General features: G+C 36.3%; 1 protein-coding gene across 3 annotated transcripts in view; it reads right to left on the bottom strand.

The window, feature by feature from the left end:
* The window catches only part of LOC587143 (unconventional myosin-XVI), a 116,557-nt gene that overhangs the window by 63,633 nt on the left and 34,417 nt on the right, over positions 1 to 18,507 (bottom strand). For all 3 annotated transcript variants that reach the window (XM_030982114.1, XM_030982115.1, XM_030982113.1), the window contains exons 7-12: positions 15,607 to 15,731; positions 7,274 to 7,475; positions 4,609 to 4,750; positions 3,823 to 3,967; positions 1,330 to 1,440; positions 206 to 499 (exon numbers count right to left, since the gene is read on the bottom strand). In XM_030982114.1, the coding sequence (XP_030837974.1) occupies positions 206 to 499; positions 1,330 to 1,440; positions 3,823 to 3,967; positions 4,609 to 4,750; positions 7,274 to 7,475; positions 15,607 to 15,731 (1,019 nt within the window). The remainder of the gene's footprint in view (positions 1 to 205; positions 500 to 1,329; positions 1,441 to 3,822; positions 3,968 to 4,608; positions 4,751 to 7,273; positions 7,476 to 15,606; positions 15,732 to 18,507) is intronic.

Here is an 18,507-nt window from a genome sequence, read left to right on the forward strand (position 1 = left end):
AGAGAGACGGTGAGAGAGAGATAGAGAGAGAGAGAGAGAGAAGGAGAGAAGGTGTGAGAGAAAAAAAGGGGCTTATTGAGGGTTAAATCAACTTCATGTAGGGATAGAAGAATCTTTTACATCAAATTGGGTGAACCTTATAACCTCTTTTCGAGACTACAAACAGACAAGCCTAAACTAGACTAGGAGAGTAAACCAAACTAACCTGTTCTATCTTCTCATTCAGGAGGCTCTCACAGCTGTTGGCACGACTGAGGAGATGTTGCACAAAATACTTGCAGGACTCCGTCTTCCCGGCTCCGCTCTCTCCGCTGATGATGCAGCACTGCGACCGGCGTTCCCTGAGCATCGCTTGGAACGCCCGGTCCGCGACGGCGAACATGTGAGGGGTCCTCTTGGTGCGCTCTAGCAGGTTCGTGTATTGGTTGGATGATGTCCTGGAGTAGATTGGCAGCTCCTTGAAAGGGTTGACTGCTATCAGGATATCACCCACATAGGTCTATCAGGGTTAAGATGAAACAATTGCATGAAGGAATATCGTGAAGCATTCAACTTGATTTCTTGGACTGATCATATCATCTGCTGACAGCCTGAAAAGCGTTAACTCATAAGCTTTCACATGGAGTAAGGACCTTTTTGGCTCTCATTAGGCCATGTATAGAATCACATAGAGTTATTGAGCTATATTAAATTAATGATATCCCTTTTGTTCATAATGTACAGTAACTTTCAGGAAAAATGCATGTATCTTTTCTGTTTCATATTTCACCAGAATTTAATTATGCACATCGCCAATTTCATAGTGTATAAGGAACATGAATGGTTCTTTTTTTTTTTTTTTTTACTTCGGGCTGAACCCCTCAGGAAAATATTATTATTTTGTGTTGCCTCAGGTAAGACAGTTTTAAGTATAGTCTGTCGTGTCAGGTACATTTATAATTTTCATTAAATTCCAACATGATTTGGAGGACATGTAATGTGGTGGTGGTTATTTTACCTGACTGCTAAGAAAGCATAAATGCTTGTAAGTAAGCAACCAGACGGCCGACGGCTTTAGGTCCTCTCCGAGGGACCTGGTAATGTGGATTAATGCTTACGAAAGGGCACTAGCGCATCAACTTGGTTTCGAACCCGGGTCACCGGATTACGAGACTACTGCTCTACCAACTGAGCTATTGCGCACATCTACAATTTCAAAGTGTATCAGGAACATGAATAGTTTCTTTTTTGTTACGTTTACTCCGGGCTATTTACCTCAGTTAAGACAGTTTTAAGTAAAATATTTTCATCAAATTCCAACATAATTTGGAGGAGATGTAATATACTCACATAGATAATATCTCTGCTGTATCTCAGCATGAGTTCTTGCAGTATAACATTCTCCGTCATCTCAGGCAACCTGGCAAGATCATCACTCTTAGTTGGCAATGGCAGATATACCTACATTTATTTTTTTAAATATATAAATATAGACAGTGTTAGAGATGGTATACTGATCATATACATTCAGGACTTCTCAATCCTCCCTCTCTCTCACATGGTGCACCCGCAAGCCTACTGTATATGATCATATGTAATTGAACATGATTTCTTACTAAAGTACACATATACATGCATATCACTAACTCCTTTAAAATAAAAGAATAGAACGACTCCTTATCCGACAAGGCCTTCACCAAAGTTAAATTAGGAGTTATCTTTTATGAATTTGGAACCTTACAAGTGCTTCAACTGGTCTAATACAGGTTGGTATTCTTTATTATTTTATTTGGCAATAAGGAAAACACATAAGTATTTAGAAAACAGACAATCGAGAAAGTATAGATAAAATGCAATACAACCACTAGAATGCCAGGGACAGAAAAAGTTTACCTATTCAATATCTTGTATAATTCATTAAGTTGCAATATGTCTTTACAGAAATAAATGTAAATGTAATATTCGGGGTTGAATTTCCAAATAGAGTATAACAACTTGGAATTCCAAACGTACTGTGCATAATTTTGCTCAATTTTTTGTTGGTATTGGTCTCCTTAATACTTTATTTGAATTGTGAAAACAGGTACTACAAAAAATAAGCAGAGAATCAATTATTCAAACGCAGATGTTTGTGTCCATTTGAGGTATATAATAATATGGTAGATACACTACAGACCAAGTATGGCAAAGACAACATGAATCTATAGAGAAAACATTTGTTGATATTCTATAATGTTTCTACTTGCGCATATAAATTAGTTTTTTGTTGGAGGAAAGTTTGAAATCAAAGTCAGAATATTATTTTTAAAGAAGATATTTTTCACTTTGATATTTTGGAAAAGATGGAAGCAGGTAAACTACGCTTTGTGGGATGTTTCGTTTTTCTTGTGGAATGATAAAATTTGATGAATTTGATAGTAACCATAGGAACCAAGTAAAAAGAAGAAGTTGAAAGAGAAGAGCTTTCATTGTGAATTTAAACACATCACCTGCAATCAAAAAGGATTCAGAAACTTACAAAAACTTTTTAAAACATTTTTTTTACAGCTGGCTTTCTATTTTCTATGGTGATGAAATTAAATTCCAATGAGTATAGAATAGCTTTATCAAACTTCATCCCTACCAAACCTGCAGATGCCACTTCCGAAAAACTTGTTAAGACAATGAAAAATAACACCTACAAGTATACATCAAAAGGTAATGGTTGGATATGCTTGTTAATTTAAGTACACTGTATATATACATGTATGCCAAAATGACTAGGTATAGGAGGGGGAATTCTGTATGAATTTCTGAACGGAATTTAGAAAGAATGCATATGACTATCAAAATTTTGAAACAAATTTACCCTTAGATTAAAAGTCTCATAATGGATGACTACTACAGACATGAGTTATCATTCTCATTCTTTTTAACCTCTTACAGTTTAAAATCAGAACCTGAAACAGCAATATAACAGAAAAAGAAATCTTAGAGTAGAAATGATTGAAGGAAAACTTTACTACCAATTTTGCTAGAAGCAAAGTAAAGGCATTATAGTTTAATGACTGTTGAATGTACATATCGTCCTTGTTTTCACGAAGTGACGGTAGTGAAAAAAAATTGCATTCACTTTGCGTTACGATTTTCCTCACTACCGTCACTTCGTGAAAACAAGGACGATATATGATCATGATGCATACATATGAATAGATTTGAAGAGATTTGCATGTTTGTCTTTTTCTTTGAAATGTGATTTGAAGCTGGATGAGCGTAAAATGAGCAAAAAATGGGAAAATATAATGTTTACCTTTTCATTTTGCACCTATTTTCATAATAATATAAAAAGATAAATAGTTACGCAAAGGAAAACAAGAAATCAACAAATCAACAGTTAAGTTTATTGAAAGTCCTGATTTACCAATCTTTACAAATTAGACCAATAAAGAACAGGAAATATGTTGGTATTTTCATTTAATTTGGTCTAATTTCAACCTTCTTTAGTGATCTTTCATTCTTTTATCCACTTGGTCTAATGAAAATTTCCTTGGAATAGCCAGACCAGGGTGTTTTTGTTTTATAAAGAAAATATATGATATATCAAAATCAAATCATATACATCAAGTAAAAAATTAAACCTCAACATAAAGCAATTTTGATAGCCTTGTGCATTGACGATTAAATATATGCCAACATTGCTGTGACATATAATGGAATCTGAAAATGATTTCTGAATTCATTCCCATGGGGCATTCAAAATGCCTATTGTTAATTTCTTCAAAGTTGTTTTCATTACATAGATATTCTGTATATATATATATTTCAAAAGCATCTTTGAAAAAAATAAATAAGACAAGTTCTCACCGAATCATCTTCCTTTACAACTTTCAATCCAATGCCCTGAAAATTCTCCTCCGTGACTGTGGGGGAGGTATCACCTTCATCTTGTATCCTCGTCTCTGCTTCAAAAAGCTGGTCTGTCTTAGAGAGGGGCGTAGCTCTTGATCGTCTGAAAAATAGACACAGGTATGTTTGATAAATGACATTGTTAACATTTGAACTCAACAGATGATATCATTTTCTATGTATACAGAGTAATTTATTTTGCTCTAAAATGTAGTACCGTATGGTCTTTGTGATTACATGAACAGGACTTCTCCTAATTCACAAATAGAAACGATTTGTTCATTGAAGAAAGATGTAGGCAGCTAATAACCTGATATAGTACAAGATACAACATTTCATGAAAATTCAACAAATACTGCAGACGTAAAATAACTAATGGTACTTGTCTTTGAATGCTATATAGAATGTATGTAGATTAGACAAAATAATAATATTAATAATAATAATACAATGCACCTATATTGCGACATATTTCTAGTAACCTATTGAATCATTCAAAACCGTTCTCAAAAGCCACCTTTTTAATCAGTTATAGTGTACTGGAGGCACACACAATTACTTAATTCCATTCAACTGAATTGCATTGTATTTTGTTGCTTTTAAGCTATTGAACATGTTGAACAACCATACTGGGTTAGGCAGTACCACATGTGCGCTTAGAAACGCCTGTATTAAGCACCTTATAAATGTAATTATTATAATTATTATTATTATGAACTTGAGAAAAATTGAACTTTTGCTCACAAAGTCTTGCTATTGACTCTTTCTAATTCCACCTCATCATCTAGATCATCAGGATCAGGACGGGGGGACGGCGGACAAACAGGGTTGTACTCCTGATCAGCGGCCTTCAATAACTCCTCAATCAGCTCAGATGAGGCTAGGTCTGTAATGAGAATCATTAGGATAACGATGATCATAAGATAAATAATAAGAGATAATGATCTCAGTTTTCTTTTTCATTATTTACATGTATTATTGGTTTAATGTTTTATTGGTATGTAATGGTTAATCAGAACAATAATCAAATAGAACAGGAGAAGAAAAAAATAAAAAATACTCCTGATCATTAGGATAAAGATGATCACAAAATTAATCATAAGAGATATAATCTTAATTTTCTTTTTCATAATTTACATGTATTATTAGTTTAAAAGTATGTACTGGTTATAATCAGAATAAAAATCAAATAGAACAAGTGACAAAAATAAGAAAATAGTAATCAGTACCAAAGACGTGAGTACGCCCTTCACAAATATGTTAAATTTCAATCTAAATTGCAAGGAGCAGCAATGGAAATAAAGCCTTCATCTTATGTCAGTGTTCATATTTCCCCCAATGATGTGTGCGCAGAAGAAAAAAAATCATGTTTTACTTTAAACCATTACCAAAAGTATGTGAAATACTGCACTGAAATACAAACCTTTCTTAGTAAAGGGTGTACACTCACGTTTACACAATTTACAAAATAATAATCACAATTTGCTGATGGACCTCTCTATCTGTTTGAATCATACAAGAACTAATAGATCATCTAATATGGACCAATTCATTATATGTGCATCTCATAAAACAGAATCATTAATATTTTAAGGATCTTAGACAAAAAGCATAATTGAGATGGAAACTCTAAACGTTAATCAAATTTTAATAGAAAGGAAAGAATTATCTTCCTGAACCCTTGTCAACAGATGGCAGCATACTCAGTACAAAATGAGTAAGATTCATTCTGAATAGCGGATTACACCTGTGCGCGGGAATAACTTTGAGACAATCTTCTACATGTCCTTCCATCTATCTATCTACATTATATGTCCCACAGCTTGGGGGCTGTTGGGGCAACAATGAAATAAACACTATGAACATGACTGACAAAGAAAGCGGACAAAACATACAGTTCCTCAGGTAGACAAAGAAACATCCCTTCACTGCTATTATGTAAAAAGTGAATATGCATGTGACACCTGTTCTACACATTTTTACATAATAGCAGTGAAGGGATGTTCCTTTGTCTACCTGAGGAACTGTACATTTTGTCCGCTTTCTTTGTCAGTCATGTTCATAGTGAAACCTTGAGATAAATTTCTGCCTACAGCTGTTCTAATTAGCTTGTCAAATGACATTCCTTGTCCACTGTTTGATGTTTTCAGTCCATGCCTAGCTGGTTTAGCCTCTTTTCTTCACCAATTACTTCCTCCTTGCAAGATGATGTTTGCCAAGCTATTCTTCCATTTAGATACATGCCAAAACCACTGTAGCTGTCTTCTTTTTACAATTATGATGAGGTGAACATGTTTCCCTACGTAACTCTCCATTATCTCTGAAATTGTCTGACCTGTATTGAGTTTGTTACATCTGGTTATTTTTAAACTAGCAATGGATTTTGATGAATGCGCAAAGGTTGCTTGAACCAATCACTAAACACAAGGGAAGCTAACATTTTATCTAAATGCCCTTGGAATTAGGGAAGTGGCAAACATGACAATAATTACATCAAACATTTTGGCAAGTTATCAAATTCATGGAATTCCTTGCTTTTACTAATTTTTAACCCTGAAATAGCTCTTTCTCAAACAGCAGGCATTTCATCTGGGAAACCTTCAACTACACCTTCCATCAAATGTCACTTTGCTGCAGATATTGTGGAATTAAATATAAGTAACAATGAGCAATATTTGAAAGCCTACAATATTTTTTATTGAAAATGATAAATTCAAAATCTTTTCAATCAAAATTCAAGGAAAACCTATTTTGTTAAAGAACAGTGCTTTTTATTTCAGATAAATGGATTTTCCTGTATTCTGCGTCTAGTTGGCCGAAATTAAATGCATTTATAGGAAATTTATACCAATCTAAAGCGGATATGAAAGCATTGTGATTCCTGTAATGAATGGACTGGTTCACATTTGTCTTTCTGTAAGCTGCCTTTCAATTGGCTATTTTAGTAGAATTTAAGATAATTTTTGTATCCAGAGCGGGCGCCAATTGTTCGTTTTAGCAAATACGCTGTACGTTTTTGGCTAAAAGAGGGAGGTATGCTGACCATAACAGGCTGAAAAATTGTTTCGGGATATAGTTTTTAAATGTCAATTTCCAATCATAAATATCTTGATAATGAAATGACCGATTAGCTGGTCAGAGTAATTAAATTCCTAACAGGCCAAAATATTCATAATTATGATATTGCAGCATGAGCTAAATCAATAAAAAAAAATTGGATCTGAGCCAAAGTTACCGACTACCTTTAACCCTTTATCTGCTTTTGCATGCTATTTGAGCAAACGTATGGCAGTGCCACCATTATCTTTTGGCACACTTACACACAAAACAATGACGCAGCTTAGAATTTCAATCCATAGCAATGGAAGAATTAAAATGATAATGTCAGAGGAGAGACAATGTTATTTACCTGCAGCCTTCTGTTCTTGTATGCTCTTCAGACGAGGGTTAGCATTCCTCTTGACCAAGAGCTTGACCATCTTGGTCTGACCGTACTTGGCTGCGACGTGGAGCGGGGTCAATCCTTCGTCATCGATGATGTCGATGTTTGCCCCTCTGTCTAGGAGTAGCTTGGCTACATCTCGGTAGTTGTTTGCTGCAGCGATGTGAAGCTGTGAAGAAAAAAAAGAATCATTTAGACTGGTTGAATAGACATTAAAGGAAAAAAAACAGACTTTGGGCACATATGCAATTAACATGTACAATAATGATAATAATATTAACCATTAGTGAGGCGTGATGGCTCATTGGTAGAGCGGTTGTCTTGTAACCGGGAGGTCCTCGGTTCAAAACCAATTTGATGCACTACTACCTTTGGTAAGACAGTAATCCTCATTACGAAGTCCCTCAGAGAGGACTTAAAGCTATAGGTCCCCTTGTTGCTTACTTACAAGCATACACATGCTTTCTAAGCAGTCAGGTAAAACTTACAAACTAAACAACCGACAATGTCTTTTCTATATTGACAGTATCCAGTAGCAGGGCACTGATAGTACTTGGTTCAAATTTAAGTTAAAATACATACACGTAGGTGCACAGCTTGTGGTATATACTATACAGTTATAACAAACTAGCAGGACCCGCGGAAATCCGCGGGATTCTAGAGGGGGGCGGGGGGTGTAAATAGATATATAGAGACTGTCTAAATTAAAACCACCAAGAACTTTATTTGCCATTCAGGCCATTAAAAAAATATACATGTTTAGCGTCCCCGCCCGCTTCCTATTTGGGGGCCACCTCCTATTTTTTTTTTTTTTTTTTTAAACAGCTTCCCCGCCCGCTTCCTTTTTGGGGGCCGCCTTCTATTTTTTTTTTTTGAAATTTTTTTGAATTTTTTTTTTTTTTTTTGATAGAAAAAAAATAGCGTCCCCACCCGCTTTCTTTTTGGGGGCCGCCTCTCCTATTTTTTTTTTTTTTTTTTTATTTATTTATTTATTTATTTATTTTTTTTAATGAAAAAAACCATGAAAAGCACTGCTAAAATGTATTTCTGATTTTAAAAAAGAAAAGAAAAAAATTGTCGGCCGCCATCTTGAAAAATAGCCTGAATGTCAGGGAAAATGTACGGAGCAGCCATTTTGAAAGAAATAAAAAAAAAAAAAAGGGCCTCCTCCTTCCCATTTTTCGAAAAAACAGGATGCTAAACATGTTTTTTTTAAAATTTGGCCTTATATAAAAAAAATTTAAAAAACGATCCAACTGTACCGGTAGTTATTCTTTAAGCCACTGGAACTGCGTAGAGTTCCGTAGTGTGGCGTACCGACTACGCAGAAATTAGGCTGCGTATTAATGAGAAAATAGTCCCTGCGTAGGTTATGCGTAGGCTGGCGTGCAGGTTTGCTTACTGTGTAGAAAGCTTTTACTGCTTTGAGGATCTGGCGGAGGGTAGCGTAGTGTTGCGTAAAAAGGCGTACTTTCTGCGTCAAGTTTCTACGCTGAAAGTACGCGAAAAAAATTAAACATGTTGAATTGTTTTCGTTCATCTTGCGTACCCCTTTCTGTCCCTCAGCATATAGTAACGTAGGCCAGCGTAGTTGGTAGCAACACTACGCAACTCTACGTATTGACCCCACGCCAATTAGTGACCCGCAAGTGTCACAAAGTATTAAAAATATGCTCATCTGACCCTAATTAAACGCCTAAAACCCCCGAGCTTTTGGGGGTTTATGGCCCCTTGAAACCCGTGGACCCACGCCTATATTGTATATACACTCAACTTGCTGCGATCTGATCTCTCCCCCCCCCCCCCCCCCACTTTGAAGAACGTAACCCCCGAGCTTTTGGGAGTTTATGGCCCCTTGAAACAAATATACACTCAACTCAGGGTTTCAGGTTTCCTTCTTCATAATTGCCTATTTAAAAAAAACAACATTTTTCTAGTTCAATAACTAAGTTTTCATGCATTGATTTGATGCAAGTACTGTAACATAATAGACCCTAGATTGTGATTATTTCTGACCATGAATTTCGATAATTATTTTTCAAAGTAAAATTTTCACAAGAAAATCAGACAGTCGTTTAAAAACGTAGACATTAGTAATACTTTTACTAATTCTAAGCTCAGGTTTCGTAAATCTATTCACGAAACTATATTGAAATCGCGGCAATAATGATGCAAACCACCAGATAACAATTTCAAAGTGTCAACTCTCTTCGACTCGAGCTCAGCTCAGCTTAACTGCAACTCAGCTCATCTCACACACACTACACAGTGGCAATGCACTGTGCGTGTCAGTTACGGTGATTTTGTCTGATTTTCTTTACTTTGAAGAAATGATTATCAAAATTACGTAAACATGGCGAGAACATCACAAAATAGGCTTTAATTTCATACCTCTATTTATGGAAACTTTATAATATTGCAGCAATCGTGAATTCGTGATGGAAATTGATTGCAGTTTCGCGATGTTTACACTTTAGTGGTTCATGGTCTAGATTCAACTTCTACCGAAACAAAATCGACCGCCAAAAACTCGAGCCCTACGCTCCGTCTCGATCTCGCAACTGCGAAAATGTACGTGTTTTGGCGTACTTGCGTGCGACATGGTAAGCCAGGTAAGGTATGGAATATGGTTCGAGTTTTTTTTACGACCGATTTTTGTGTATACAATTTTATACGGATAGTCATCGGTCGTGTGTCTACGGATGTCATGTTGAATATCCATGAGGTATCTCTGTCGTCACGCATATCCCGCATTATGCATGTCGCGTCTGTTTTCGCCCTGGACGTCGACACGGAGGAGGACCTCGGGCGGAGTATAGCCAATTCGCTAGAGTAGACTCTCCCGCGGACGACGGCACCGGGCACGGGTACCCCAAGGGGAGGGTTCAGGAGGAGATAGCCGCACCAACTTGGGTCGGCGATCTCATTAAAAAACAATAGAATACAAAGGCTGGCGGAGACGTCGCGCCCCCCGCGGAGCCTTAGCGTATTATTATTATAGATGATTCCAAAAAGCTCTTAATCTCTTAAAGGAGTAGGGTAAAAACAAAAATTAAAGTATATAAACAACACTTGAAGAAATCTTACTTGACAAGGACAATTGAATTATTTTCAAAAGCACTTCTTTAAAAAAATAATTATAATAAAATCTTTACACTGATGCATAATAACAGACCATGTTTTAACTCCAACCCTATCAAATACAACATTCTGGTCTTATTTTGACACGTAATTAGCATGCAGGAAATGGGAGAAAATTAACTTACTGAGCGCATCGGAAACACATTCTGCAGACGCAGATCTAAAGAATTATTTTTCACGTTCAGCGTTAGAATAATATCCTCATGCTCCATAATGGTATCCATTTTGCTTTGAGTTCTTCATATATTTTGGATTTTAGTAAAGAAGGTAACTTTCACAATCCAGTCATTTCAAGACTCTTATGCCTCAATAGAAATGATGACATCGATCAGAATAACAAATCAACCAATTGTAGTCCACTTCCTAGTTGTACGATCCACAATGAAGAGAATAATCAATTCATTTTAAAACTCTCAGGCCTTGAAAGTGTTGATATCCAGAAAGGAAACAGATATATTCTGATGATATAACACTTTTCTCAGGAGCCAGAAAACTAGAATCAAACACTTGTTATAGTATCTGAGACCTTATCCACTTCCCAAAAAAAATATACAATGATAATAGAAGTTTTTGTAGATTTTGATTGACCTGATGAAAGACAAACAGATAAGCATAATATGTCCAAAAAATCCACAGAAACACAAATTTGTAGATCTGCGTTCAAGTTGAGTTTACGGCAGCACAACTTTTGTCAGGAGATAGTATTAAGCATCTTTCAGTAGTTTGGCCATAGATCCTTTTACAGCTAGATTTCAAAATAAAGCAGCTATCATACTACACATTATCTGACCTATTTCCATGGACGATTGATTGATTAATCTTCCAGGCACTTTAAAAGAATGAGGACTCCATGAGAAGTGTTTAGAGACAAGAACAAGTCATCTGCATCTCTTTCTCTTGTTACAGAGTAAATTCAGTCAATGAAACCACTGGCAGTATTCATTCTAAGAAGCTAACCAAGTCCAGGAGCTAAAAATTGCTAAATAAGTCCCCGAAGTTCTGGAAGAAATTACGATGATTTCTTTTTCTGAGAAGCAACGACCACCGTAATAAAAAAGGTCCAGCATCACTGGCAAATTCAGAGCAAAAGACAATTTTTTTGACAGAAGTATTCGAGAATTGCAAAGTGAAATGACCATTAAAATGCCACTATTAATGTCCCTCCTACTCTTTAATCTGGGTGATTGCTTAATCCCTTTTTAATCTCAAATGGGAGAGGAAATCCATGGTAAGGAATCTTTGGGGATTAAAAGCATGATCAAGCCTTCACATGACATGCAAATTTGTCAGGATACGGCTCGCATTGGAGATTTATCCCAGGCATTTATATGACAGCAAGTGCGAGGGATACTCCTCAAGAACTTGGAATTTCCCCCCGAAAATCTGTTAGTTGTGGATATCCTGTAGAAGGGTATTTCAGTGCGAAGCTGGGAGGGGGTATTTCCATTCCAGAATCATACTAATCTTAACAGGGATTTGAATAGAGTCGTGAGTGACAATTTCTAATTTGGGGACGAATATTTGAATTGATAAAAACTCATATCTTGTGACATACTGAACAGTGAGTGCATCGATACACTTGTATATTTCAGGCTGACTCATGCTGCGCTAATGACCTGCTGATGAATGATACAATTGATCATGGTTTAATATAGTGATCATCTTAATTCTATTGATTGGTATACTAATAATGATTTTTGGTTTTAATTCAAGAAGACGGTATATTTAAACTATGCTGATAATGATATTCATAATCATAAATAATAACTTTGGGGATGGTTACAGTTTAAATTTAATCAAGCCAATTGCATGTTCTATGGCAATTACCAGCTGGAACATTGAACGAATATGGCACACACTGCACGATCTGGCTATCTGTGATTTTGGAAGAATTTGTTATAGCATTTTATATGAACATTTAAACATGTAAATTCATAATGATCAGGGACGTGAATAGAATTATCATTGATAAAACTTTTTAATGGATTTCAAGCTACCTTGCAGGAAACAAATTAAGCTGAATTTGCTCAGGGCCGTTGTGACGTCATACCATTAGTGCGGTTGCACGGTCTACACCTTGAAGCCGATTCCACTTTCATTCTGATTCTGATTCAAAGAACTTATATTCCAGTTTTATGAGTTCTTATCATTATTTAGAACCTAAATCAAAAAGATCATGTTTGTTTAGATTTCCATGCATATCTAATAAAATTGTCCTTTAAAAAAACCGGATCGCAGGAAGATCGTATAGTGTGGGGTGGGCTAAAGACAAAGAATAAAAAGACTTCTCTCATTAGAATATTATCTTACTGATCGTATTACCTTGGATATGCATCAGTGAAACTATTATTTCATTTTACATGCAACTCTCAAGAGAAAGCCAGATCCTCGGCTTGCAAACATGAATCGAACCATGACAAATTACAGCAATCCACCTGCAAAACCTCATGAGACATACCCTACCTCTTACATGTCAATTCTAATCTAAGGATAGAACCTTTCAAATCAGGGAAAAAGAGGGTTTAATTTCTCTCATTATGCTTTTCTTTTTGTACTTGCATCTCCTTGTAGCGCCACTGACAGGAAGCGGAAAGGCCGCATCGCATTACAGAAACTTGTTAGTCAAACATTGAGGCGCTTTGGAGGGCGTGAAAATTCAAAGTAAGGCTGTTAGACAAGCTTTAAGTTGCTATAGTTACATTTCCTGCCCGCTAATGACCATAAATGAAGTAATGCGGCGTTAAGATGAATTCCGCTATTTTGTGCTTGATTTAGCCTTGTGAATAGAGCGAGATGTGGAAAGTTGAAGACCAATATTGGCTATTTCTCACAGAAATCTTGGAGGATTATACAATGCCAAGAAAATAAAGATCTTTTGTTTGGGTAAGCATGCAAACAGATAAAGGAAAGAAAATGTGGAAAGAAAATGTGGAAAGAATCAGAAAGAAACTAAATTGATTTAATTTATGAAAGACATTACAGAAAAATGATAGGAAAGGCAAACAAATAACAGGTATAGATTGAAAAAAAATTCAAAAAAGACATTGTAAAACATAAAAGCAATACTCATGTCAAACATTATTTTTGTCTCTGCAGACCCCAAAATACCTATTAACTCTCATGTTTCTATGTAAAGTTTACACCCCTCTGACTCACATTCTGGAGCAGAAATTGTCCAGTATGGACTGGTAACCACTAGTAATCATAAGGCAAAGTATTAATAGTAATAAACTTTTCAATAAGCATACACTTTATGACTCTATATTTACATTAACCCAGACATTAGCACTGAAAACTGCCAAAGTTGAATATTAAAGACACAAAGTAAAACCCTTATTTTTCATATTCTGCATAAAAGCTTTGTTTTGCAAACAAAATTGGTACTAAAAATTTAGTGGGATAGAAAGAGATCAATGCATTGAGAAATATCAGAAGAATTGCAGAATGAGAATTAGAGACGGAAAAAATAAACACAAATAACAGAAAAATAAGAGAGAAAGGGGGAGAGAAGGCAGTGGCAATTAATGAGAAATAAAGAGAAACATAGAAATGAGAGATATAAGTAGTGAAATACATGAAAAACTCATCAATCAGAAAGAGATAGATGAATAGACAGAGAGATAGATAAATAGATAGAAAGGATGATAGATAAATAGGTAGATAGATAGATAGATAGATAGACAGACAGATATATATAAATATGATGAAGAGAGAGGGTGGATGTGAGATAGAGTTTGGAGATACATGTACCAGTACATGAATTAGAGGTGATTAAGAGGGGAATTGAGAGAAAGGAGAGGAACTGGAAGAAAGGAGAGGAGAAAAGTGAGTCAATAATCAAGAATTTAATAGGGAAAATGGAGCAGGAATAAAAGTTATTCATTCACAGAAATTCTATCTCAAATGATGCTTATCAATATTGAAACCAACTAACTGAACTAGATCCTATATCTATGGCAGACATGTGATGATACTGTCACATCAATAAGAGCATGACTAGGAATAAAAATAAGAAATAATAATCCACATCCCATCCTAGGAAAAAAAAGAAAAACAGGGCGTGCTCTTGAACTTTGTACAGCCCTGATTTTGTGGTCAAACATTTGGAGACGGAACGCAAATACTCTGCGGCCTTGATTTTAATCGTGCATGCATGGAGTTCAACATAACAGAGATGAGTTGGCAATGCGAGTGATGTCATGATTAAGAACAAACACATGCTAATTGCTACTTCACAGTTGAAAGACTGACACTTCGACATATGAATTATGAAAAATCAATATTTGTTTATATGCGGACATGTGACAAGCGATGTATTAAAGTTCTGTTCACATCAGCTGTGGACTTTCATCATCCTAACATGGATGTGGTTTCTTGTTGTGAACGGAACACTGCGCTCGTAGGAAGTGGAGAATAAAACATTTCCAGAAATTCCCAAATTACACTATTTTGACTCGCTTATATCACATGGCTTCTCATAGGCTTACATTCGACCATGACTCCCACACAACACACCCTCAAAATAACCTGCTAGATCTTACAAACTAGGCACAGTATTTCCATCGGATCAGAACTAGACTCCAAACATATCATTTCAGACCTCCGCATTCCGATGCTATTTTCTCCCAGAAATTAACTCCTGATAATCAACAGGCACTTTATAAACATAGCAAGATTTCAATGATCAATCAACAGGCTAGTGAAAGTTATAAACTTGAAATTACAAAATGGGATTTGATTCATTTTAAAGCTCTTTAATGTTGCCATGAAAGTAGACTATATTTAAGCTTTTGATAACAGTGTCATTTTCTTACCACATGCATCGTGTTTCAACTTGAGTTTCAGAATAAAACAAGTTGATCAAATAACGATAATCTGACCATATTGACCACTTTTCTAGTCTCCCTCACGTGGTCTTTCTGCACACAGGTTTTATTGTATTTCCATGTTTTAAAAGAAGTAATAATAATAATAATAGGCATTTATATAGCGCCGTGTATCTAGATATTCTATTCCGAGGCGCACAAATTAATTATTACCCCGGCTTTAGCCAGCTGCCATTACAGCGCTCTAGCATTTCAAGGAATTAATTCCTGTCAGGTACCCATTTACCTCACCTGGGTACATAAAAGCAACCTAAGGAATGTGTATATACTCACAAGAGTTGTACCTCGATCATTGACAGTGTTCACGTTTCCACCTGTAGCGATGAAGTCTTTGACATCAGCGAGCATCCGCTTCGCTTCCTTCTTCTTGATGTTCTTGACAGCGACATCGTCAAATCCTTGATGCAAAAGAAAGAGAGAAAATCATAATGAACAGTCAAACTTGCTTCAGCAACCAGCTTTCATATTCATTATTATTCATGCAAGAAAAATACCAATCTGCTTGATGTTCTTGATAGTGACATTGTCAAATCCTTCATGCAAAAAACAAAAAAACATTTTGAACAGTCAACCTTGCTTCAGCAACCATCTTTCATATTCATTATCATTCATGCAAGAAATAATACCAATCCCCCGAATATCTTAAACTGTTGATACTTGAAATGAACACCACACTGCCATATCCTACAGTATACAATCAAAACAACTGTTCATGATTCATACAAAATAAAATGTAAGACATTGTGGACAGTTGTTGCAAATTTAAAGTAAGCCGTATACAAAATATTAAAATTTACTAATGCTACACACATGTCTCTCTGTTAATAATCATCTGGGCCAAGGCATAAATAAGTTATATAAAAAGAGAAAAAAAACATAACAAAATTGTTCTCATGCCTTGACCGATATTCAGTAAAAGCTCAGAAAAGACAGCTCATTTTCCTACCTGTGTCTTGTCCAAGCATTATTTCCTCCTCACAAAAGCTTGCACTGACACTCAAATCTTACCACTACACATATGCCCTTTACTCGAGCCAAGCTATTCATGTAAATATTCAAAGTTGCCATTTCAATTCTCTTCTGCAAATATGAATTATTCCTCCAGGTACATCCTATCGCTTTCTTTTTTGAGACAGTAACAGGCAACGACGTCAATTTCAATCGATTTCCCAAACTGCTCATCCTTATTCATCAAAAAGAAAGGATTCGAGAGGAAAGACGAGTAGTGGTAAGTGTAAACACTTCTTTGTTGCAATACTGATACCAAAATTTCATATTCATCTAACAATTTCCGTCCCTCACCCCCCCCCCCCCCCCAAAAAAAAAAAGAAGAAGAAGAAGAAAGATTGGTAAATCTATGGGGATAAAATATATGCAGTGAACAATCAATATCAAGGTTAATCTCTTCCCCCATCCCAATAAGCACAAACAAAGAAATTTTGTTGCATGGAGGTGTTTGTAGGTTGTAAAAAAGCCTTTTGTTGAAATACTAACATGTAATGTGTTCACTTTCTGTAAATGTTCAATTATAACAAGAGAATGATTAATAGTTTCGAGAACTTCTTAATAGGTCCTTCTTAAATCATAATCCTTTCTATGGACACAACTTTTGGTCGGATATGCTCTGAAATCAACTTTCAAGAGTTGAATTCTGAGTAAATTATGCTCTGTTTCATTAATAAATTGGGATTAAAATATCTCTCACAGGAATAAATTTCTCAATGAAGGTACCTGCTTCAGGAAGGAAATCATTGCCATTCTTGGGGAAAAGTTGCTGACCCTGGCATGGAATGGGTTAACATACTTACTGGTTCCTTGTAAAGTCTTTAATAGCAGGAAGACAGGAGCACTGTATTCCCTAAATATATAAGCCTTTCTTGATGATTCCATATTCAGTCATTAAACTTGAATGTCATTTCACCCTCTTCCACAATCAGTACAGGCAAATAACTTTTCAAAGTGTCTGCGCTCCTTATTAAAGAGTTCTGCTGATGAGTAGATAATCCTGGATTTGAATGGAGATTCCAAATCTGAATGAAAGCCCATCAAACCTGTTGGAATATATACCAATTAGGCTCCAACCGACAAAGTTGTTTTACATGTAGATACTGGCTGAAAATAATCCTTGATTGTGAATATCTAGATGATGAAATAAACTTTCTCCACAATGAATTTTTGAAAGCCAGGCTATAAACTCAAGTCCTACTTTCTAAACAGCGATTCCAACTCTACAGCCACATATCCGATCTCTCTGGTATCAAAGTTTTACAAAAGCACCTCACAAAGGTGTCACAACGTCTCCTTTTTGTGCACCATCCGCTTCTGAGGTTCCCCCACTGTTTTATTTTTAGCCTCATTTTTGAGCTGTTTTTTCCTTGGGTTTTGGAATCGTCCTCCTCCCCCTCTTCGTGCCGCAGAACAGCTGATAGAGACATATCTTCGAACACGGTCATAACAAGCAACTTACACCCGCAAAGTCTTAGTTTGGGGTTAAAATTAATTGAGATTTTCTTCCTCCCTCGAAGTGTTGTGCGTGTGTGATGGAATCATCAGAGGGATAAGGAGGGGTGAGATAGAGGTGAAGGGAGGGGATAATGGATTCACTTTAGAGGATCAGGCCGGGGGAAGGGGTGTGAATGATATGAAGGTAGGGTGGGAGATGAGAGAGGGGTGCAAGAGAGGAGGGAATAATGGGTTCAGTATGAAGGATTAAGGGGAACAAGTGGGAAAGATATGGGGAGGGGTAGGGTTCTATGAGAGGTAGGTGGGTTTATGAAGGGATGGGATGGGATAATGGGCTCAACATAAGGATTAGGGGAGAATAGAGAGATAGAAGGGTGGAGGGAGGGGGTGCATGGGTTCGGTTTGAAGGATTAAGGGGTTGGAGTCAAAATGATTAAAGGGTAAGGTGGGATTAGAAAGACGTAGAGGGGCGAAGAGAGGGATTCAATTGGAAGAATTAGAGGGAACAAGTGTGCATGATATGGAGGGAGTAATGGGTTCACTTTGGAGGTTTAAGGGGAAGGACTATGAATGATAGGGGTGGGGTGGGGGGGGGGGGTTACAGAAAGTTTATGGGAGGGGTGACGTCTAAGGATTTAGGAAATAAGTTTGGATGGTATTGGGTGGCGTAAGAGGTTTAAAATGAGAAGAGAGGTAGGGGTGAGAGAGGGG

The sequence above is a fragment of the Strongylocentrotus purpuratus genome, unplaced genomic scaffold, assembly GCF_000002235.5.
Source record: "Strongylocentrotus purpuratus isolate Spur 01 unplaced genomic scaffold, Spur_5.0 spur5_scaffold_12, whole genome shotgun sequence".
Classification (NCBI taxonomy): domain Eukaryota; kingdom Metazoa; phylum Echinodermata; class Echinoidea; order Camarodonta; family Strongylocentrotidae; genus Strongylocentrotus; species Strongylocentrotus purpuratus.